The 23600-nt window shown below is 42.2% G+C and overlaps 1 protein-coding gene across 4 annotated transcripts in view; it reads left to right on the top strand.

The window, feature by feature from the left end:
* The window catches only part of KDM5A (lysine demethylase 5A), a 389966-nt gene that overhangs the window by 110419 nt on the left and 255947 nt on the right, over positions 1 to 23600 (top strand). For all 4 annotated transcript variants that reach the window (XM_053718826.1, XM_053718824.1, XM_053718825.1 and 1 more), the window contains 3 exons: positions 9682 to 9801; positions 10418 to 10612; positions 10898 to 11079. In XM_053718826.1, the coding sequence (XP_053574801.1) occupies positions 9682 to 9801; positions 10418 to 10612; positions 10898 to 11079 (497 nt within the window). The remainder of the gene's footprint in view (positions 1 to 9681; positions 9802 to 10417; positions 10613 to 10897; positions 11080 to 23600) is intronic.

Below are 23600 nucleotides of genomic sequence, written 5' to 3'. Positions count from 1 at the left end.
TGCTGCATTTTTCACTGTTTTGTAAAATTGTGCGCTCTTTTTATTTCTTAAAGGCACAGTAACGTTTTTTTCAAATTATGTTTTTTATTTGATTAAAGTGATTTCCAAGCCTGCTTATATATACTACTAGTCTATTAAACATGTCTGACACTAAGGAAAATCCTTGTTCAATGTGTTTAGAAGCCATGGTGGAACCCCCTCTAAGAATGTGTCCCACTTGTACTGATATGTCTATACACTTTAAAGATCATATTGTTGCCCTTAAGAATGTGGCCCAAGATGATTCTCAGACTGAAGGTAACGAGGGTAGCCCGCCTGCCTCTCCCCAAGTGTCACAACCAGTTACGCCCGCGCAAGCGACGCCTAGTACCTCTAGTGCGTCTAACACTTTTACATTACAAGACTTAGCGGCAGTCATGGATAATTCTCTTACAGCCTTCTTATCTAAACTGCCTGTGTTACCTGCAAAGCGTGATAGCTCTGTTTTTAAGAACAGATTATGAGCATTCTTACGCTTTGGTAGCCGTATCCGATATACCCTCACAACACTCTGTAGTGGGAGCGAGGGATTTGATGTCTGAGGGAGAAGTCTCTGATTCAGGAAGGGTCCCTCCTCAGACAGATTCAGATACATTGGCTTTTAAATTTTAACTAGAACACCTCCGCGTTTTGCTTAGGGATGTATTAGCTACTCTGGATGACTGCGACCCTTTGGTGATCCCAGAGAAATTGTGTAAAATGGACAAGTACCTAGAGGTCCCGGTTTACACGGATACGTTTCCGGTCCCTAAGAGGATTGCGGATATCGTTACTAGGGAGTGGGATAGACCAGGTGTTCCCTTTGCTCCCCCTCCTGTTTTTAAGAAAATGTTCCCCATACCTGACCTTGTGCGGGACTCGTGGCAGACGGTCCCTAAGGTGAAGGGGGCTATTTCTACACTTGCTAAACGCACAACCATACCAATTGAAGACAGTTGTGATTTTAAAGACCCTATGGATAAGAAGTTAGAGGGTTTACTTAAGAAAATTTTTGTTCAACAAGGTTTTCTTCTCCAACCTATTGCCTGCATTATTCCTGTAACTACTGCAGCTGCTTTCTGGTTTGAGGAGCTGGAAGACTCGCTCCAGACGGAGACCTCATATGAGGAAATTATGGATAGAATTAAGGCTCTAAAGCTAGCTAATTCTTTTATCACTGACGCCGCTTTTCAAATAGCTAAGTTAGCGGGGAAAAATTCAGGTTTCGCCATTTTGGAGCGCAGGGCGCTTTGGCTAAAGTCCTGGTCGGCCGATGTGTCGTCTAAATCCAAGCTTTTGAACATTCCTTTCAAAGGATAGACCCCCTTCGAGCCTGAATTGAAAGAGATTATTTCAGATATCACCGGGGGAAAAGGCCATGCTCTCCCTCAGGACAAGCCCTTTAAGACAAAGAACAAAGCTAATTTTCGTTCCTTTCACAATTTCAGGAACGGCCCCGCTTCATCCTCTCCGGCTGCAAAGCAAGAGGGTAACGCTTCACAGCCAAAGGCAACCTGGAAACCTTACCAGGGCTGGAATAAGGGTAAACAGGCCAAAAAGCCTGCAGCTGCCACCAAGACAGCATGAAGGGGTAGCCCCCGATCCGGGACTGGATCTAGTAGGGGGCAGACTCTCTCTCTTCGCTCAGGCCTGGGCAAGAGATGTACACGATCCTTGGGCTTTAGAGATTGTAGCCCAGGGATACCTTCTAGAATTCAAGGACTCTCCTCCAAGGGGAAGGTTCCACATTTCTCGTCTGTCTACAGATCAGACAAAGAAAGAGGCGTTTTTACGCTGTGTAGAAGATCTACTTACAATGGGAGTGATCCACCCAGTTCCAATTGCAGAACAAGGACTGGGGTTTTACTCAAACCTGTTTGTGGTTCCCAAAAAGAAGGAACTTTCAGACCAATCCTGGATCTCAAAATTCTAAACAAATTCCTCAGAGTCCCATCATTCAAGATGGAGACCATTCGGACAATCTTACCAATGATCCAGGAAGGTCAATATATGACTACCGTGGATCTAAAGGATGCGTATCTGCACATTCCTATCCACAAAGATCATCACCAGTTTCTCAGGTTCGCTTTTCTGGACAAGCATTATCAGTTTGTGGCTCTTCCTTTCGGGTTGGCCATCGCTCCCAGAATTTTCACAAAGGTGCTAGGTTCCCTCCTGGCGGTTCTAAGACTGCGGGGCATAGCAGTGGCGCCTTATCTAGACGACATCTTAATTCAGGCGTCAACTTTCCAAAGATCCAAGTCTCACACGGAGATCGTATTGGCCTTTCTGAGGTCTCACGGGTGGAAGGTGAACGTAAAAAAGAGTTCTCTCTCTCCCCCCCTCACAAGAGTTCCATTCCTAGGAACCCTGATAGACTCGGTAGAAATGAAAATATTTCTGACGGAGGTCAGAAAGTTAAAACTGTTAACTACTTGCCGAGCTCTTCATTCCATTCCTCGGCCATCTGTGGCTCAGTGCATGGAGACAAATGGACTAATGGTAGCGGCAATGGACATAGTCCCTTTTGCTCGGATACACCTCAGACCACTGCAACTATGCATGCTCAAACAGTGGAATGGGGATTATGCAGATTTGTCTCCTCAAATTCAGTTGGACCAGGAGACCAGAGATTCTCTTCTCTGGTGGTTGTCTCAGGATCACCTGTCTCAGGATCACCTGTCTCAGGGAATATGTTTCCGCAGACCAGAGTGGATCATTGTAACGACCGACGCCAGTCTGTTAGGCTGGGGTGCGGTCTGGGACTCCCTGAAAGCTCAGGGCTTATGGTCTCGGGAAGAAGCTCTTCTCCCGATAAACATTCTGGAACTGAGGGCGATATTCAACGCTCTTCAGTCATGGCCTCAACTAGCTGCGGCCAAATTCATCAGATTTCAGTCGGACAACATCACGACTGTAGCTTACGTCAATCATCAGGGGGGAGTTCCCTAGCAATGACGGAAGTAACCAAGATAATCAGGTGGGCGGAGGATCACTCCTGTCATCTCTCAGCAATTCACATCCCAGGAGTAGACAACTGGGAGGCGGATTTTCTAAGTCGTCAGACTTTTCACCCGGAGGAGTGGGAACTCCACCCGGAGGTATTTGCCCAGCTGACTCAGCTATGGGGCACCCCAGAGTTGGATCTGATGGCGTCCCGTCAGAACACCACACTTCCTCTCTACGGGTCCAGGTCCCGGGATCCCAAGGCGGTATTGATAGATGCTCTAGCAGCGCCTTGGTCCTTCAATCTGGCTTATGTTTTTCCACCGTTTCCTCTTCTCCCTCGTCTGGTCGCCAGAATCGAGCAGGAGAAGGCTTCGGTGTTTCTGATAGCGCCTGCGTGGCCACGCAGGACTTGGTATGCAGACCTAGTGGACATGTCATCTGTCCCACCATGGACATTGCCATTGAGGCAGGATCTTCTAATACAGGGTCCGTTCAAGCATCCAAATCTAATTTCTCTGCATCTGACTGCTTGGAGATTGAACGCTTAATTCAATTTTAGTCTCATCTGACCATAACATCTTTTTCCATGTGGTCTCAGAATCTCCTAGGTGTGTTATGGAAAAGATCAGTTGTGACTGCATGTGGCCTGTCTTGATGAGTGGCTTTTTTCTTGCAACCCTCCCATACAAGCCACATTTGTGGAGAATTTGTGATATTGTTGCCACATGCACACAATGACCACTCTTTGTCATAAATTCCTGCAACTGATTCAGAGTTACTGTGGGCCTCTTGGTAGCCTCTCTGACCAGTTTCCTCCTGGTTCTTTCATCCAGTTTGGAGCAACGTCCTGATCCAGAGAGGGTCTGTGTTGTACCAAATACCTTCAACTTCTTAATAATAGACTTCACTGTGCTTCTAGGCATTGATAAAGCCTTTGATATTTTCTTGTATCCATCTCCTTACTTGTGCCTGTCCACAACATTATCCCGGAGATCTTTTGACAGTGCCTTGCCACCCATAGTTCATTGTTTGCTTCAGTTGAGTACCAGGGACTGAGATGCTCCAGGAAAGCTCTTTTCATGCTGAGCTAATCAATATGCCTACAGCTGATCACAGCTGAAGGCCAAATGGCTTTGTGTGTGCCGTTGAGAAGGTGATTAGCTACACCTGATTGAGTTTACAAGTAATCCTTTTTCCAACTCAGTGATTCTGTTTTTGAATTGTCTTTATTTTTGTCCGACATGCTTATGTTATATCATTCACTTGAATGTTATAAGGTGCACTGAGTAATTACAACTGGATAAACAAAAACTTTGTCTGTAATTATCTCAGGCTGCAAAGCAACAGAATGTAATTATTTTCAAGGGGGGTGATTATTTTTAATACCCACTGTATATACATACATATATATACAAACAAACATACACACACATATATATATATATATATATATATATATATATATATATATATATATATATATATATATATATATATATATATATATATATTATATATGTACACATATACATACATATATATATATATATATATATATATATATACAGGGAGTGCAGAATTATTAGGCAAGTTGTATTTTTGAGGATTAATTTTATTATTGAACAACAACCATGTTCTCAATGAACCCAAAAAACTCATTAATATCAAAGCTGAATAGTTTTGGAAGTAGTTTTTAGTTTGTTTTTAGTTATAGCTATTTTAGGGGGATATCTGTGTGTGCAGGTGACTATTACTGTGCATAATTATTAGGCAACTTAACAAAAAACAAATATATACCCATTTCAATTATTTATTTTTACCAGTGAAACCAATATAACATCTCAACATTCACAAATATACATTTCTGACATTCAAAAACAAAACAAAAACAAATCAGTGACCAATATAGCCACCTTTCTTTGCAAGGACACTCAAAAGCCTGCCATCCATGGATTATGTCAGTGTTTTGATCTGTTCACCATCAACATTGCGTGCAGCAGCAACCACAGCCTCCCAGACACTGTTCAGAGAGGTGTACTGTTTTCCCTCCTTGTAAATCTCACATTTGATGATGGACCACAGGTTCTCAATGGGGTTCAGATCAGGTGAACAAGGAGGCCATGTCATTAGATTTTCTTCTTTTATACCCTTTCTTGCCAGCCATGCTGTGGAGTACTTGGACGCTTGTGATGGAGCATTGTCCTACATGAAAATCATGTTTTTCTTGAAGGATGCAGACTTCTTCCTGTACCACTGCTTGAAGAAGGTGTCTTCCAGAAACTGGCAGTAGGACTGGGAGTTGAGCTTGACTCCATCCTCAACCCGAAAAGGCCCCACAAGCTCATCTTTGATGATACCAGCCCAAACCAGTACTCCACCTCCACCTTGCTGGCGTCTGAGTCGGACTGGAGCTCTCTGCCCTTTACCAATCCAGCCACGGGCCCATCCATCTGGCCCATCAAGACTCACTCTCATTTCATCAGTCCATAAAACCTTAGAAAAATCAGTCTTGAGATATTTCTTGGCCCAGTCTTGACGTTTCAGCTTGTGTGTCTTGTTCAGTGGTGGTCGTCTTTCAGCCTTTCTTACCTTGGCCATGTCTCTGAGTATTGCACACCTTGTGCTTTTGGGAACTCCAGTGATGTTGCAGCTCTGAAATATGGCCAAACTGGTGGCAAGTGGCATCTTGGCAGCTGCACGCTTGACTTTTCTCAGTTCATGGGCAGTTATTTTGCGCCATGGTTTTTCCACACGCTTCTTGCGACCCTGTTGACTATTTTGAATGAAATGTTTGATTGTTCGATGATCACGCTTCAGAAGCTTTGCAATTTTAAGAGTGCTGCATCCCTCTGCAAGATATCTCACTATTTTTGACTTTTCTGAGCCTGTCAAGTCCTTCTTTTGACCCATTTTGCCAAAGGAAAGGAAGTTGCCTAATAATTATGCACACCTGATATAGGGTGTTGATGTCATTAGACCACACCCCTTCTCATTACAGAGATGCACATCACCTAATATGCTTAATTGGTAGTAGGCTTTCGAGCCTATACAGCTTGGAGTAAGACAACATGCATAAAGAGGATGATGTGGTCAAAATACTCATTTGCCTAATAATTCTGCACTCCCTGTATGGACGGAATCCAGATCCTGTCTAATCTCTGCGGTTCACATCCCAGGTGTAGACAATTGGGAAGCGGATTATCTCAGTCGCCAGACGTTACATCCGGGCGAATGGTCCCTTCACCCAGAGGTATTTCTTCAGATTGTTGAAATCTGGGGACTTCTAGAAATAGATCTGATGGCCTCTCATCTAAACAAGAAACTTCCCAGGTATCTGTCCAGATCCAGGGATCCTCAGGCGGAGGCAGTGGACGCGTTGTCGCTTCCTTGGAATTATCATCCTGCCTATATCTTTCCGCCTCTAGTTCTTCTTCCAAAAGTGATTTCCAAAATTCTAATGGAACGTTCGTTTGTACTGCTGGTGGCATCAGCATGGCCTCACAGGTTTTGGTATGCGGATCTCATTCGGATGGCCAGTTGCCAACCTTGGACTCTTCCGTTAAGACCAGACCTTCTATCTCAAGGCCCTTTTTTCCATCAGGATCTCAAATCATTAAATTTGAAGGTATGGAAATTGAACGCTTGATTCTTAGTCATAGAGGTTTCTCTGACTCAGTAATTAATACTATGTTACAGGCTCGTAAATCTGTGTCTAGGAAGATTTATTATCGAGTTTGGAAGACTTACATTTCTTGGTGTTCTTCTCATAAATTCTCCTGGCATTCTTTTAGAATTCCTAGAATTTTACAGTTTCTTCAGGATGGTTTGGATAAAGGTTTGTCTGCAAGTTCCTTGAAAGGACCAATCTCTGCTCTTTCTGTTCTTTTTCACAGAAAGATTGCTAATCTTCCTGATATTCATTGTTTTGTACAGGCTTTGGTTTGTATCAAACCTGTCATTAAGTCAATCTCTCCTCCTTGGAGTCTTAATTTGGTTCTGAGGGCTTTACAAGCTCCTCCGTTTGAACCTATGCATTCTCTGGACATTAAATAACTTTCTTGGAAAGTTCTGTTCCTTTTGGCCATCTCTTCTGCTAGTAGAGTTTCTGAGTTATCTGCTCTTTCTTGTGAATCTCCTTTTCTGATTTTTCATCAGGATAAGGCAGTGTTGCGGACTTCATTTAAATTTTTACCTAAGGTTGTGAATTCTAACAACATTAGTAGAGAAATTGTTGTTCCTTCATTATGTCCTAATCCTAAGAATTCAAAGGAGAGATCTTTACATTCTTTGGATGTAGTAAGAGCTTTAAAATATTATGTTGAAGCTACTAAAGATTTTAGAAAGTCTTCTAGTCTATTTGTTATCTTTTCTGGTTCCAGGAAAGGTCAGAAGGCCTCCGCCATTTCTTTGGCGTCTTGGTTAAAGTCTTTGATTCATCATGCTTATGTAGAGTCGGGTAAATCCCCGCCTCAAAGAATTACGGCTCATTCTACTAGGTCAGTTTCTACTTCCTGGGCGTTTAAGAATGAAGCTTCTGTTGATCAGATTTGCAAAGCAGCAACTTGGTCTTCTTTGCATACTTTTACTAAATTCTACCATTTTTATGTTTTTTCTTCTTCTGAAGCAGTTTTTGGTAGAAAAGTACTTCAGGCAGCTGTTTCAGTTTGATTCTTCTGCTTATAATTTCAGCCAGAATCAAGCAGGAGAAGGCTTCGGTGATTCTGATAGCGCCTGCGTGGCCACGCAGGACTTGGTATGCAGACCTAGTGGACATGTCATCTGTCCCACCATGGACATTGCCAATGAGGCAGGACCTTCTGATACAGGGTCCGTTCAAGCATCCAAATTTAGTTTCTCTACGTCTGACTGCTTGGAGATTGAACGCTTAATTCTATCAAAGCGGGGGTTCTCTGAGTCCGTTATAGATACTCTGATTCAGGCTAGAAAGCCTGTCACCAGGAAAATCTACCATAAGATATGGCGGAAATATCTTTGTTCGTGTGAATCCAAGGGTTACTCATGGAGTAAGATTAGGATTCCCAGGATATTGTCTTTTCTCCAAGAAGGATTGGAGAAAGGATTGTCAGCTAGTTCCTTAAAAGGACAAATATCTGCTTTGTCTATCCTGTTACACAAGCGTCTGGCAGAGGTACCAGACGTTCAAGCGTTTGCTCAGGCTTTAGTCAGAATCAAGCCTGTCTATAAACCTGTGGCTCCACCATGGAGTTTGAATCTAGTTCTTTCAGTTCTTCAAGGGGTTCCGTTTGAACCTTTTACATTCCATAGACATTAAGTTGTTATCTTGGAAAGTTTTGTTTTTGATAGCTATCTCTTCTGCTAGAAGAGTTTCAGAATTATCTGCCTTACAGTGTGATTCACCTTACCTGGTGCTCCACGCAGATGAGGTAGTTTTGCGTACCAAGCCTGGTTTTCTTCCTAAAGTTGTTTCTAACAAGAATATTAACCAGGAAATAGTTGTTCCTTCTCTGTGTCCTAATCCATCTTCGAAGAAGGAACGTCTATTACACAATCTTGATGTAGTTCGTGCTTTAAAGTTCTATTTACAAACAACTAAGGATTTCAGACAAACATCTTCTTTGTTTGTTATCTATTCTGGTAAGAGGAGAGGTCAGAAAGCGACTGCTATCTCTCTTTCTTTTTGGTTGAAAAGCATCATCCGTTTGGCCTATGAGACTGCTATCCAGCAGCCTCCTGAAAGAATTACTGCTCATTCTACCAGAGCAGTGGCTTCCACATGGGCTTTCAAAAATGAGGCTTCTGTTGAACAGATTTGTAAGGCAGCGACTTGGTCTTCACTGCATACTTTTGCCAAATTTTATAAATTCGATACTTTTTCTTCTTCGGAGGCTATTTTTGAGAGAGAGGTTTTGCAAGCAGTGGTGCCTTCCGTTTAAGGTACCTGTCTTGTTCCCTCCCTTCATCCGTGTCCTAAAGCTTTGGTATTGGTATCCCACAAGTAAAGGATGAATCCGTGGACTGGATACACCTTGCAAGAGAAAACAGAATTTATGCTTACCTGATAAATTACTTTCTCTTGTGGTGTATCCAGTCCACGGCCCGCCCTGGCATTTAAGTCAGGTAAATTTTTTTTGTTTAAACTACAGTCACCACTGCACCCTATGGTTTCTCCTTTTTCTTCCTAACCTTTGGTCGAATGACTGGGGGGTGGAGCTAGAGGGGGAGCTATATGGACAGCTTTGCTGTGTGCTCTCTTTGCCACTTCCTGTAGGGAATGAGAATATCCCACAAGTAAAGGATGAATCCGTGGACTGGATACACCGCAAGAGAAAGTAATTTATCAGGTAAGCATAAATTCTGTTATTTAATTGTTGGATCACTTGAAAATGTAGCAACTTTCAACAAAGTGCAATTGAATCACACAATGTTTTGAGGCTTTTTTTGAGCATTGTGTTGTAATCTAGAACCGTGTATAGCGAGAGAAACTGCTCTCAAGCTTGTATTTGCTTTTCTAAAAATTATTTTTAAAGCTCTGCAGTAATGACGAGACTTCTTAGGTAATGCCAGAGCAGAGAGCTTAAGATTACTAAAGTATTAGGGGTAACTTCGCACTAAATATGTCCTTATATGTTTTTAGGTGCAGGTATGTAGGTCTAATGTATATGCTGTGATGTGTGAATTTGTTTTGTGAAATGGAAATATTAAATCATTGTACTCTTCTCCAACTATCCACAGGTCTACAGGACCAACCAGTGTGCGGGAGAATATGTGGTCACCTTCCCTCGGGCTTATCATTCTGGGTTCAACCAGGGCTATAACTTTGCTGAGGCTGTAAACTTTTGCACTGCAGACTGGGTATATTAACAGTATGACTGTTCCTTCCTATGAATATAGAATATTGATATTTTACTTTATTTATTTTTCTTGCAAGATTAAAGGCACATAAACACTGTGAGATTGTAGTATAATTGTGTTGTAGTAAAAAGCTTTGAAATATATTTTCGTTATTTATTTTGAGCCTTTTCTTGCAATTGAAGTCTGGAAATTGGAAGTAAACATGGCGGGCTTAATAAGCCCTAACTCGGCTTTATTTCTGTCCCTAATTGGCAGAGGTGATTAGATACAAAAGTGCAAAACAATGCATGTTTTGTTAATAAAATGGCCATGCCTAGCATTGTATACTCCTGTAACTAGTCCAGATTGGCTTAAGGCAAGAGGTGGGTGGAGTTTGACCATTTGGAAAACAGTGTTGGCAAACAAGCTGCTACTCTGCTTTGAAAACTTTGACACTTAGATTGTTATGTTAGTCTATTACAAGACCATGGAACATGTTTTAAATCCCTTTTTAATTTTGTGAAAAGTGTCTGGAGTTTCAAACCTGTAAGTGTTTTGCTCTGTGTGATTGTACACGTTTTGTTTGCTCTGTTCTATACAAATAAATGATGTACTATTGTTGCATATTTTTTTTCAGCTACCCATGGGCCGTCAGTGTGTAAATCATTACCGCAAGCTGAGAAGACACTGTGTCTTTTCCCATGAGGAGCTCATCTTTAAAATGGCAACAGATCCAGAGTGCTTGGAAGTAGGTCTGGCAGCTGCCGTATGCAAGGAAATGACTACAATGATAGAAGAAGAGACTCGATTGCGTGAGTCCCTGAAGCAAATGGTGAGCAATATAGTGAAGATCTACGTAAATCAAACAATTGTGTAATGCGTGCTCCTGACCCTGTCCACCATTAACTGTAGGAATGTTTGTGTGTCCTTTTCTTTGCAGTTATTGGTTTGTCCTTTTTATCTCTGTTCAGGAGTAGAGCAACTCCTGATATTAGACTTTTTTTTACATTTAACCTTGGTGTCTGTTTTCTTTTTATTGCTACCATGGTATCTCTTACTATTGCTTACTCTTAGGGTCTTTACAACGTTTCTAAATGCCACATTCTCTCTCTGACAGGGGGTTGCACAGTCTGAAGAAGAGGCCTTTGAGTTACTTCCAGATGATGAGAGGCAGTGCGCATCCTGTAGAACCACGTGCTTCCTCTCTGCTCTCACTTGCACTTGTAAGGCAGACAGGCTTGTGTGTCTGTACCATGCAGATGACCTGTGTTCCTGCCCATCGGGAAAAAAGTGTCTCAGGTACTGAAATCATTTACTCCCTAGCTTAAAAGTGGCTGGGTTTGGTGACTGCAGTTTCATATTGGAACACTGGCATTTTCCTTCTCTGGTGCTGCAGCTCTCAGTTTCCTTGTAAGCAAGGGTCAGTAATGCAAAGTTGCCTGCTCTAACAAATGTTTTTTTAATGGGATAGAATAATATCTTGTCTGTTGGTAAAGAGCACTGGTTAGTGTGTTTATCATGACAATATTGTACTTAAATCCAGTTTTAGTAGGCTAAGCTACTGTTTTTAAATTTATTTTTCACAATAAAATTCAGACAAATCAAATATGAAATACCCATGCGCACATAATTTGTCAGCTCATGCTATGAGAGCTGTATGCAAAGAACACGTGGGGACTTTTCTCGGGAGCATTTGATAAAAAAAATCAACTGTAAGATTGCTTCATAATCTGAAATTAGTTTTTTTTAAAAGGACATTGTTCTGTAAAATTTCCCCCACTTTTTAATGTGTTCTCATTTAATCAATTTTACCTGCTGTAGTGTATGATGGTTTACAAATAGCCAATTTGCATTTATTTGTTATTTATAATAGCTGTTTTTGCCTGCTGAAACCTACACCTATAATAAATACAAATAACGCTGTAGTCTCTTTGGAGAAACAAAATAAACGGAAGACAACAACATACAAAAATACCACTGAGGGGTTAGTTTATCTGAAATAACTGTTTGTTATTGAACTGTTTGTTGTTGAACCCCCCCAGCCATAATTAGCATTTCAATAGCTAAAATAATTATTATTCTTTGTGTATGTAGAGTGAGAACTTCAGCAGGTCTGTGTTTCCTGCAGGTTCAGACCATTTAAATGGGCATATTCTGGAGAACAGTAGTTGATTTTTTTAATGAGCAAAACATCTATTTCAAATACAACAATAATAATGAAGAAACAATTTCCCATATGTTTACTACTCTGCCGCAGGTATAACAAGTAATTTGGAACACATTAAGTGGCAGAAAAATGTGCAGTACAGTGTCCCTTTAAGAAGTGGGTGATCCAGAGGAAGCAAGTGTATTTGTTTACAGCTGGAGGAGATATTTGCATAAACATCAATTCTTGCTCAACTGGTCATTTTTGAATGAGAAGAAACACAAAATGTAGGGTTGCACAGTACTAACCATAAGGCCTGATAAAATTAGTTTGAACGCTTTTTAAGTAACATAAATGGGCATGTTTGGTTCCCTTTGAGAAAGTAGTGCACTTACTTTGGAAAAATAGTTAATATATCTAATTTATAACATGTATCTAATTTTCTGTTTTAAGAGATACCTAGGTAGACATCTGCAGCACTACATGGCAGGAAATAGTGCTGCCATCTATTAATCTGGCAAATGAATAAGTCTTGCAAAACGACTGCCATATAGTGCTCCTGAGCTTACATACCTGCTTTTCAACAAACGATACCAAGAAAACAGTGAAAATTTGATCAAGGAAGTGTATTAGAAGGTTGTTTAAAATTTCATGATCTATCTGAACCATGCAAGAACATTTGGTTTTCATGTCTCTTTAAATTCAATTTCAAGGTTTTCTGTAGGCATATACAATTTTTGGTGGATGAGGTGTGTTTTGGGTTTTATGTAAATTACTTAAAGGGACAGTCTAAACCAAAATAAACTTTCATGATTCGGATAGAGAATGTAATTTTAAACAATTTTTCAATTTACTTTTATCACCAATTTTGCTTTGTTCTCTTGGTATTCTTAGTTGAAAGCTAAACCTAGGAGGTTCATATGCTAATTTATAAGCCCTTGAAGGCCGCCTCTTCTCTCAGGGCATTTTGACAGTTTCTTTTAAGACACGATGAGTCCACGGATCATCTTAATTACTAATGGGATATTCACCTCCTGGTCAGCAGGAGGAGGCAAAGAGCACCACAGCAGAGCTGTTAAATAGCTCCTCCCTTCCCTCCCACTCCAGTCATTCTCTTTGCCTACGTTAGTGATAGGAAGAGGTAAAGTGAGGTGTTAGATTATATTCTTCAATCAAGAGTTTATTATTTTTAAAGTAGTGCCAGAGTGTGCTACTTTGTCCTGGGGTGTAGCCGTAGTCTATATCAGTCTCTTCAGTAGAGATTTTGGTGGCTTTAAAGCAATGGGAACTTGTGGGACATAATTCTCACTGCGCCTCCCATACATGGTTTGCTTCCCTGCTTATAAAAGTCTGAGGGAAGACAATATACTCAGTACTTTTTCTGTTCCACAGGCCCATGTGAGGAAGAGGACCTCACAAGCCAGGTGGTCTGCACTCCTGCCGGGCAGATTTCTGAGGTAAGTGCTAAATTCTTTTTTTCTGATAAAGGATAAGCTGCAGAGGAGAGCATACACTGGAACATTTAGCACCCTATAATACCCTACATTGGACACTAGATAACTCTGGCCTTAAGAGGGAGGGGGACAGTTTATCTGGCAGGGCATGCAGGCACTGGAGGACACAAGGAAATGGCTCTGTTTTTTTGTTATAAACTAGCATGTTTGCAGCTCCCAAGGGCTTATTTTATTTTTCAGCCGTCTGGGAGGATTCTCCTTACACGTTAAGGGATATGTAGGGTATGTGCAGTGCTAGTTCCGTTGGCTTATTTAGGTTAGTAGCCATCCGAGGGATTGTTTGTTTGGAGTTATGTCTGTTAGAATTGTACTTTCATTTGTAAAGATGTGGCTGCTGTTTTCTTTTTTCCGCCCGTTAGGTTGTCTGGAGACGCCCACGATGGACGGGGCTAAGTTACGTGCCATTGTTGCGCATTCCTCTTCTCCTTCCCAGGTAGCTAGAGTGACAGTTTCTCTGGGCACCGTAAACCTTCTCTGCTGCGTTGTGTTTATGCAGCAGAGAGGTTTCTATCTTTACAGGAATCTCTTTATGCTTTTCTCTGCCTCTACTATGCAGAGGAAGGGCTTCTATTTTTTTGCACTAAAAGTGAGTGCTGCGGATATCTTCTCTGCTGCGAGGTGAACATAGCTGCAGCAGAGAGGTTTCTCATAATCAGTATGAGTTTAAAGTATTAGGTGCTCTGGATATCTTTTGGCTGCTTTTGTAGACCATGCAGCAGAGAGGCTTTACTCTATGTACGGATATAAGCGTACTGAGTAGTCTGATGTCGTCTCTGCTGTGGTGTTTAATATAGCAGAGAGGCTTTTCTCGCAAAATTAGCCTTGAGTAGTCAAATCAACTACTGTTTATTTATTTGTTATGTTTTCATTTGTTGTCTGAATTCATCCCTTCAAAGTTTATATGGGTTCTTGAGATCTTTATATCTCTTAAAGACTCTTTTTATGTTTAATAAAAAAATAAATTGTGTTTCTCCTGTTAAGTGTAGTCAGTCCACGGGTCATCATTACTTATGGGATATTAACTCCTCCCCAACAGGAAGTGCAAGAGGATCACCCAAGCAGAGCTGCTATATAGCTCCTCCCCTCTACGTCACACCCAGTCATTCTCTTGCACCCAACTAATAGATAGGATGTGTGAGAGGACTGTGGTGATTAAACTTAGTTTTTTATATCTTCAATCAAAAGTTTGTTATTTTAAACGGCACCGGAGTGTGTTGTTTCCTTCTCAGGCAGAATTTGAAGAAGAATCTACCTGAGTTTTTGTGTATGATCTTAGCGGACGTAACTAAGATCCGTTTGCTGTTCTCGGCCATTCTGAGGAGTAAGGTAACTTCAGATCAGGGGACAGCGGGCAGGTTCACCTGCAAAGAGGTATGTTGCAGTATATTATTTTCTAAGGAATGGAATTGACTGAGAAAATACTGCTAATACCGATATAATGTAAGTACAGCCTTAAATGCAGTAGTAGCAACTGGTATCAGGCTGATATATATATGTTTACACTTAAGTATTTCTGGGGAATGGCACTTCACTGGGAAAATACTGTATGCATATAACTTTTAGCCTAACTTGCAGTGTGAGCGACTAGCAGCAGGCTTTTTAAGGACATTTCATATATTAGATTTTAAACGTTTACTGGCATGTTAAATCGTTTAATTATCTGAGGTACTTGGTGAAAATTGTTTTGGGCTTTATTTTCCACATGGCTGTCGTTTGTTTTAAATTAAAACAGTTTACTGAGCTTCCCTCACTGTTGTAGTGTGAATGGGAGGGGCCTATTTTGGCGCTTTTACTACGCATCAGAAATTCAGTCACAGTCTGTCTTTCTCTCCCTGCATGATCCAGGACGTCTCCACAGAGCTCAGGGGTCTTCAAAACTAGTTTTGAGGGAGGTAATCACTCACAGCAGACCTGTGAGACTGTGCTTGACTGTGATAAAAACGCTTATATTTCTTCTGTTATGTGTGATCAGTCCACGGGTCATCATTACTTCTGGGATATAACTCCTCCCCAACAGGAAATGCAAGAGGATTCACCCAGCAGAGCTGCATATAGCTCCTCCCCTCTACGTCACTCCCAGTCATTCTCTTGCACCCAACGACTAGATAGGATGTGTGAGAGGACTATGGTGATTATACTTAGTTTTTATAACTTCAATCAAAAGTTTGTTATTTTACAATAGCACCGGAGCGTGTTATTGCCTCTCTGGCAGAGTTTGAAGAAGAATCTACCAGAGTTTTTACTATGATTTTAACCGGAGTAGTTAAGATCATATTGCTGTTTCTCGGCCATCTGAGGGAGGTAAAAGCTTCAGATCAGGGGACAGCGGGCAGATGAATCTGCATTGAGGTATGTAGCAGTTTTTATTTTCTGAATGGAATTGATGAGAAAATCCTGCCATACCGTTATAATAACATGTATGTATACTCTACACTTCAGTATTCCGGGGATGGTACTTCACTGGAATTACTCTGTAAAAAGTACATTAAACCTTTTAATAGGTATTTATTATGTTAAACGTTTTTGCTGGAATGTAGAATCGTTTGCATTTTCTGAGGTACTGAGTGAATAAATGTTTGGGCATTATTTTTCCACTTGGCAGTTGCTTGTTTTAATTGTGACAGTTTCGTTTCTCTCTCACTGCTGTGGGAGGGGCCGTTTTTGGCGCTCTTTGCTACGCATCAAAAATTTCCAGTCAGTTACTCTTGTATTTCCTGCATGATCCGGTTCATCTCTAACAGAACTCAGGGGTCTTCAAACTTCTTTGAAGGGAGGTAGATTCTCTCAGCAGAGCTGTGAGACTTATTTATTGACTGTGATTAAAAACGTTGCTCTGTAATTTTTACGTTTCAAATTTAATTATTGTTACTTTACTAATGGGAACAAACCTTTGCTAAAAGTTGTGTTGTTTTCAAGGATTGATGCTATAACAATTTTTCAGTTCATTATTTCAACTGTCATTTAATCGTTTAGTGCTTCTTTGAGGCACAGTACGTTTTTGTTAAATAAGATTGTAACCAAGTTGCAAGTTTATTTGCTAGTGTGTTAAACATGTCTGATTCAGAGGAAGATACCTGTGTCATTTGTTCCAATGCCAAGGTGGAGCCCAATAGAAATTTATGTACTAACTGTATTGATGCTACTTTAAATAAAAGCCAATCTGTACAAATTGAACAAATTTCACCAAACAGCGAGGGGAGAGTTATGCCGACTAACTCGCCTCACGTGTCAGTACCTGCATCTCCCGCCCGGGAGGTGCGTGATATTGTGACGCCTAGTACATCTGGGCGGCCATTACAGATAACATTACAAGATATGGCTACTGTTATGACTGAAGTTTTGGCTAAATTACCAGAACTAAGGGGCAAGCGTGATCACTCTGGGGTGAGAACAGAGTGCGCTGATAATACTAGAGCCATGTCTGATACTGCGTCACAGCTTGCAGAGCATGAGGACGGAGAGCTTCATTCTGTGGGTGACGGTTCTGATCCAAACAGATTGGATTCAGATATTTCAAATTTTAAATTTAAATTGGAGAACCTCCGTGTATTACTAGGGGAGGTTTTAGCGGCTCTTAATGATTGTAACACTGTTGCAATACCAGAGAAATTGTGTAGGTTGGATAAATACTTTGCGGTACCGGCGAGTACTGACGTTTTTCCTATACCTAAGAGACTAACTGAAATTGTTACTAAGGAGTGGGATAGACCCGGTGTGCCGTTCTCACCCCCTCCAATATTTAGAAAGATGTTTCCAATAGACGCCACCACACGGGACTTATGGCAAACGGTCCCTAAGGTGGAGGGAGCAGTTTCTACTTTAGCTAAGCGTACCACTATCCCGGTGGAGGATAGCTGTGCTTTTTCAGATCCAATGGATAAAAAATTAGAGGGTTACCTTAAGAAAATGTTTGTTCAACAAGGTTTTATATTGCAACCCCTTGCATGCATCGCGCCGATTACGGCTGCGGCAGCATTTTGGATGGAGTCTCTGGAAGAGAACCTTAGTTCAGCTACGCTGGACGACATTACGGACAGGCTTAGAGTCCTTAAACTAGCTAATTCATTCATTTCGGAGGCCGTAGTACATTTAACCAAACTTACGGCTAAGAACTCAGGATTCGCCATTCAGGCACGTAGGGCGCTGTGGCTAAAATCCTGGTCAGCTGATGTAACTTCTAAGTCCAAATTACTTAATATACCTTTCAAAGGGCAAACTTTATTTGGGCCCGGTTTGAAATAAATTATCGCTGACATTACAGGAGGTAAGGGCCACGCCCTGCCTCAAGACAAAGCCAAAGCTAAGGCTAGACAGTCTAATTTTCGTCCCTTTCGGAATTTCAAAGCAGGAGCAGCACCAACTTCCACTGCACCAAAACAGGAAGGAGCCGTTGCTCGTTACAGACAAGGCTGGAAACCTAACCAGTCCTGGAACAAGGGCAAGCAGACCAGGAAACCTGCTGCTGCCCCTAAGACAGCATGAATCGAGGGCCCCCGATCCGGGACCGGATCTAGTGGGGGGCAGACTCTCTCTCTTCGCCCAGGCTTGGGCAAGAGATGTTCAGGATCCCTGGGCGCTAGAGATCATATCTCAGGGATACCTTCTAGACTTCAAATTCTCTCCCCCAAGAGGGAGATTTCATCTGTCAAGGTTGTCAACAAACCAGATAAAGAAAGAAGCGTTTCTACGCTGTGTACAAGATCTGTTATTAATGGGAGTGATCCATCCGGTTCCGCGGTCGGAACAAGGACAAGGGTTTTACTCAAACCTGTTTGTGGTTCCCAAAAAAGAGGGAACTTTCAGGCCAATCTTGGATTTAAAGATCCTAAACAAATTCCTAAGAGTTCCATCGTTCAAAATGGAAACTATTCGGACAATCTTGCCCATGATCCAAAAGGGTCAGTACATGACCACAGTGGATTTAAAGGATGCTTACCTTCACATACCGATTCACAAAGATCATTACCGGTATCTAAGGTTTGCCTTCTTAGACAGGCATTACCAGTTTGTAGCTCTTCCATTCGGATTGGCTACGGCTCCAAGAATCTTCACAAAGGTTCTGGGTGCCCTTCTGGCGGTACTAAGACCGCGAGGAATTTCGGTAGCTCCGTACCTAGACGACATTCTGATACAAGCTTCAAGCTTTCAAACTGCCAAGTCTCATACAGAGTTAGTTCTGGCATTTCTAAGGTCGCATGGATGGAAAGTGAACGAAAAGAAGAGTTCTCTCTTTCCTCTCACAAGAGTTCCATTCTTGGGGACTCTTATAGATTCTGTAGAAATGAAGATTTATCTGACAGAAGACAGATTAACAAAGCTTCTAAATGCATGCCGTGTCCTTCATTCCATTCAACTCCCGTCAGTAGCTCAATGCATGGAGGTGATCGGCTTAATGGTAGCAGCAATGGACATAGTACCCTTTGCACGTCTACATCTCAGACCGCTGCAATTGTGCATGCTGAGTCAGTGGAATGGGGATTACTCAGACTTGTCCCCTACTCTGAATCTGGATCAAGAGACCAGAAACTCTCTTCTATGGTGGCTTTCTCGGCCACATCTGTCCAGGGGGATGCCATTCAGCAGGCCGGACTGGACAATTGTAACAACAGACGCCAGCCTTCTAGGTTGGGGCGCTGTCTGGAATTCTCTGAAGGCTCAGGGACAATGGAATCAGGAGGAAAGTCTCCTACCAATAAACATTCTGGAATTGAGAGCAGTTCTCAATGCCCTTCTGGCTTGGCCCCAGTTAAAAACTCGGGGGTTCATCAGGTTTCAGTCGGACAACATCACGACTGTAGCTTACATCAACCATCAAGGAGGGACAAGAAGCTCCCTAGCAATGATGGAAGTATCAAAGATAATTCGCTGGGCAGAGTTTCACTCTTGCCACCTGTCAGCTATCCACATCCCGGGAGTGGAGAACTGGGAGGCGGATTTCTTGAGTCGCCAGACTTTTCATCCGGGGGAGTGGGAACTTCATCCGGAGGTCTTTGCCCAAATACTTCGACGTTGGGGCAAACCAGAGATAGATCTCATGGCGTCTCGCCAGAACGCCAAACTTCCTCGCTACGGGTCCAGATCCAGGGATCCGGGAGCGGTTCTGATAGATGCTTTGACAGCACCTTGGAACTTAGGGATGGCTTATGTGTTTCCACCCTTCCCGCTGCTTCCTCGATTGATTGCCAAAATCAAACAGGAGAGAGCATCAGTGATTCTAATAGCGCCTGCATGGCCACGCAGGACTTGGTATGCAGATCTAGTGGACATGTCATCCTGTCCACCTTGGTCTCTACCTCTAAGACAGGACCTTCTGATACAGGGTCCATTCAAACATCAAAATCTAACTTCTCTGAAGCTGACTGCTTGGAAATTGAACGCTTGATTTTATCAAAACGTGGTTTTTCTGAGTCGGTTATTGATACTCTGATACAGGCTAGGAAGCCTGTTACCAGAAGGATTTACCATAAGATATGGCGTAAATACCTATACTGGTGCGAATCCAAAGGTTACTCCTGGAGTAAGGTTAGGATTCCTAGGATATTGTCTTTTCTACAAGAAGGTTTAGAAAAGGGTTTATCGGCTAGTTCATTAAAGGGACAGATCTCAGCTCTGTCCATCTTGTTGCACAGGCGTCTGTCAGAAAATCCAGACGTCCAGGCCTTTTGTCAGGCTTTAGCTAGAATCAAGCCTGTGTTTAAAACTGTTGCTCCGCCATGGAGTTTAAACCTTGTTCTTAACGTTCTACAAGGAGTTCCGTTTGAACCCCTTCATTCCATTGATATAAAGTTGTTATCTTGGAAAGTGTTATTTTTAATGGCTATTTCTTCGGCTCGGAGAGTCTCTGAGTTATCAGCTTTACATTGTGATTCTCCTTATTTGATTTTTCATTCAGATAAGGTAGTTCTGCGTACTAAACCTGGGTTCTTACCTAAGGTAGTCACTAACAGGAACATCAATCAAGAGATCGTGGTTCCTTCCCTGTGCCCGAATCCTTCTTCAAAGAAGGAACGTCTTCTACACAATCTGGATGTAGTTCGTGCCCTCAAGTTCTACTTGCAGGCAACTAAGGATTTTCGACAAACGTCTTCCCTGTTTGTCGTGTACTCTGGTCAGAGGAGAGGTCATAAGGCTTCGGCTACCTCTCTCTCCTTCTGGCTTCGTAGCATAATTCGTTTAGCCTATGAGACTGCTGGACAGCAGCCTCCTGAAAGAATTACAGCTCATTCTACTAGAGCTGTGGCTTCCACTTGGGCCTTTAAGAATGAGGCCTCTGTTGAACAGATTTGCAAGGCTGCAACTTGGTCTTCGCTTCATACTTTTTCCAAATTTTACAAATTTGACACTTTTGCTTCTTCGGAGGCTATTTTTGGGAGAAAGGTTCTTCAGGCAGTGGTTCCTTCTGTATAATGAGCCTGCCTATCCCTCCCGTCATCCGTGTACTTTTGCTTTGGTATTGGTATCCCAGAAGTAATGATGACCCGTGGACTGATCACACATAACAGAAGAAAACATAATTTATGCTTACCTGATAAATTCCTTTCTTCTGTTGTGTGATCAGTCCACGGCCCGCCCTGTTTTTTAAGGCAGGTAGATATTTTTTAAATTATACTCCAGTCACCACTTCACCCTTGGTTTCTCCTTTCTCGTTGATTCTTGGTCGAATGACTGGGAGTGACGTAGAGGGGAGGAGCTATATGCAGCTCTGCTGGGTGAATCCTCTTGCATTTCCTGTTGGGGAGGAGTTATATCCCAGAAGTAATGATGACCCGTGGACTGATCACACAACAGAAGAAAGGAATTTATCAGGTAAGCATAAATTATGTTTTTCAATTGTTATACGTTTTTTTCTGATATTAAGGGTTAATCATCCATTGCTAATGAGTTCAATCCTTTGCTAAATTTAGTTGAAAAGTATTTCCAAGCTTGCTAGTCTAATTGCTAGTTTGTTTAAACATGTCTGACACAGAGGAATCTCTTTGTGCAATATGTTCAAAAGCCAATGTGGAGCCCAATAGAAATTTATGTACTAATTGCATTGATGCTACTTTAAATAAAAGTCAATCTGTACATGTTAAGCAACATTCACCAGACAACGAGGGGGAAGTTATGCCGACTAACTTGCCTCACGTGTCAGTACCTGCATCTCCCGCTCAGGAGGTGCGTGATATTGTAACGCCAAGTACATCAGGGCGGCCATTACAAATCACTCTACAAGACATGGCTAATGTTATGACTGAAGTTTTGTCTAAATTGCCAGAACTTAGAGGTAAACGAGATCACTCTGGGATGAGAACAGAGTATTCTGATAATGCTAGGGCCATGTCTGATACTGCGTCACAATTTGCAGAGCATGAGGACGGAGAGCTTCATTCTACGGGTGACGGATCTGATCCAAATAAACTGGATTCAGACATTTCAAATTTTAAGTTTAAGCTGGAAAACCTCCGTGTATTACTAGGGGAGGTGTTAGCAGCTCTGAATGATTGTAACACAGTTGCAATCCCAGAGAAAATGTGTAGGTTGGATAAATATTTTGCGGTACCGACTAGTACTGACGTTTTTCCTATACCTAAGAGACTTACTGAAATTATTACTAAGGAGTGGGATAGACCCGGTGTGCCTTTCTCACCCCCTCCTATATTCAGAAAAATGTTTCCAATAGACGCCACCACACGGGACTTATGGCAAACGGTCCCTAAGGTGGAGGGAGCAGTTTCTACTTTAGCTAAGCGTACCACTATCCCGGTGGAGGATAGCTGTGCCTTTTCAGATCCAATGGATAAAAAGTTAGAGGGTTACCTTAAGAAAATGTTTGTTCAACAAGGTTTTATATTACAACCCCTTGCATGCCTTGCGCCTGTCACGGCTGCGGCAGCATTTTGGTTTGAGTCTCTGGAAGAGACCCTTGACTCAGCAACATTAGATGAGATTTCTCACAAGCTTAAAACCCTTAAGCTAGCTAATTCATTTATTTCTGATGCCGTAGTACATTTAACTAAACTTACGGCTAAGAATTCCGGATTCGCCATTCAGGCACGCAGAGCGCTGTGGCTAAAATCCTGGTCAGCTGATGTAACTTCTAAATCTAAATTACTTAACATACCTTTCAAGGGGCAGACTTTATTCGGGCCCGGTTTGAAAGAAATTATCGCTGATATTACGGGAGGTAAAGGCCATGCCCTGCCTCAAGACAGAGCCAAACCCAGGGCTAGACAGTCTAATTTTCGTGCCTTTCGTAACTTCAAGGCAGGAGCAGCTTCAACTTCCTCTGCTCCAAAACTGGAAGGAGCTGTTGCTCGCTACAGACAAGGCTGGAAACCTAACCAGGCCTGGAACAAGGGCAAGCAGGCCAGAAAACCTGCTGCTGCCCCTAAGACAGCATGAAGTGAGGGCCCCCGAACCGGAAACGGATCTAGTGGGGGGCAGACTCTCTCTCTTCGCCCAGGCTTGGGCAAGAGATGTCCAGGATCCCTGGGCGTTGGAGATCATATCTCAGGGATATCTTCTGGACTTCAAAGCTTCTCCTCCACAAGGGAGATTTCACCTTTCAAGGTTGTCAACAAACCAGATAAAGAAAGAGGCGTTTCTACGCTGTGTTCAAGACCTTTTACTAATGGGAGTGATCCACCCAGTTCCGCGGTCGGAACACGGACAAGGGTTTTACTCAAATCTGTTTGTGGTTCCCAAAAAAGAGGGAACCTTCAGACCAATATTGGATTTAAAGATCCTAAACAAATTCCTAAGAGTTCCATCATTCAAGATGGAAACTATTCGGACAATCTTACCCATGATCCAAAGAGGTCAGTACATGACCACTGTGGATTTAAAGGATGCTTACCTTCACATACCGATTCACAGAGAGCATTACCGGTATCTAAGGTTTGCCTTCCTAGACAGGCATTACCAGTTTGTAGCTCTTCCCTTCGGGTTGGCTACGGCTCCAAGAAACTTTACAAAGGTTCTGGGCTCTCTTCTGGCGGTACTAAGACCGCGAGGAATTTCGGTAGCTCCGTACCTAGACGACATTCTGATACAAGCGTCAAGCTTTCAAACTGCCAAGTCTCATACAGAGTTAGTACTGGCATTTCTAAGGTCGCATGGGTGGAAAGTGAACGAGGAGAAGAGTTCTCTCTTACCACTCACAAGAGTTCCCTTCTTGG

This window comes from Bombina bombina, chromosome 6, assembly GCF_027579735.1.
Source record: "Bombina bombina isolate aBomBom1 chromosome 6, aBomBom1.pri, whole genome shotgun sequence".
Lineage (NCBI taxonomy): Eukaryota > Metazoa > Chordata > Amphibia > Anura > Bombinatoridae > Bombina > Bombina bombina.
This window is presented reverse-complemented; position numbering and strand designations above follow the sequence as displayed.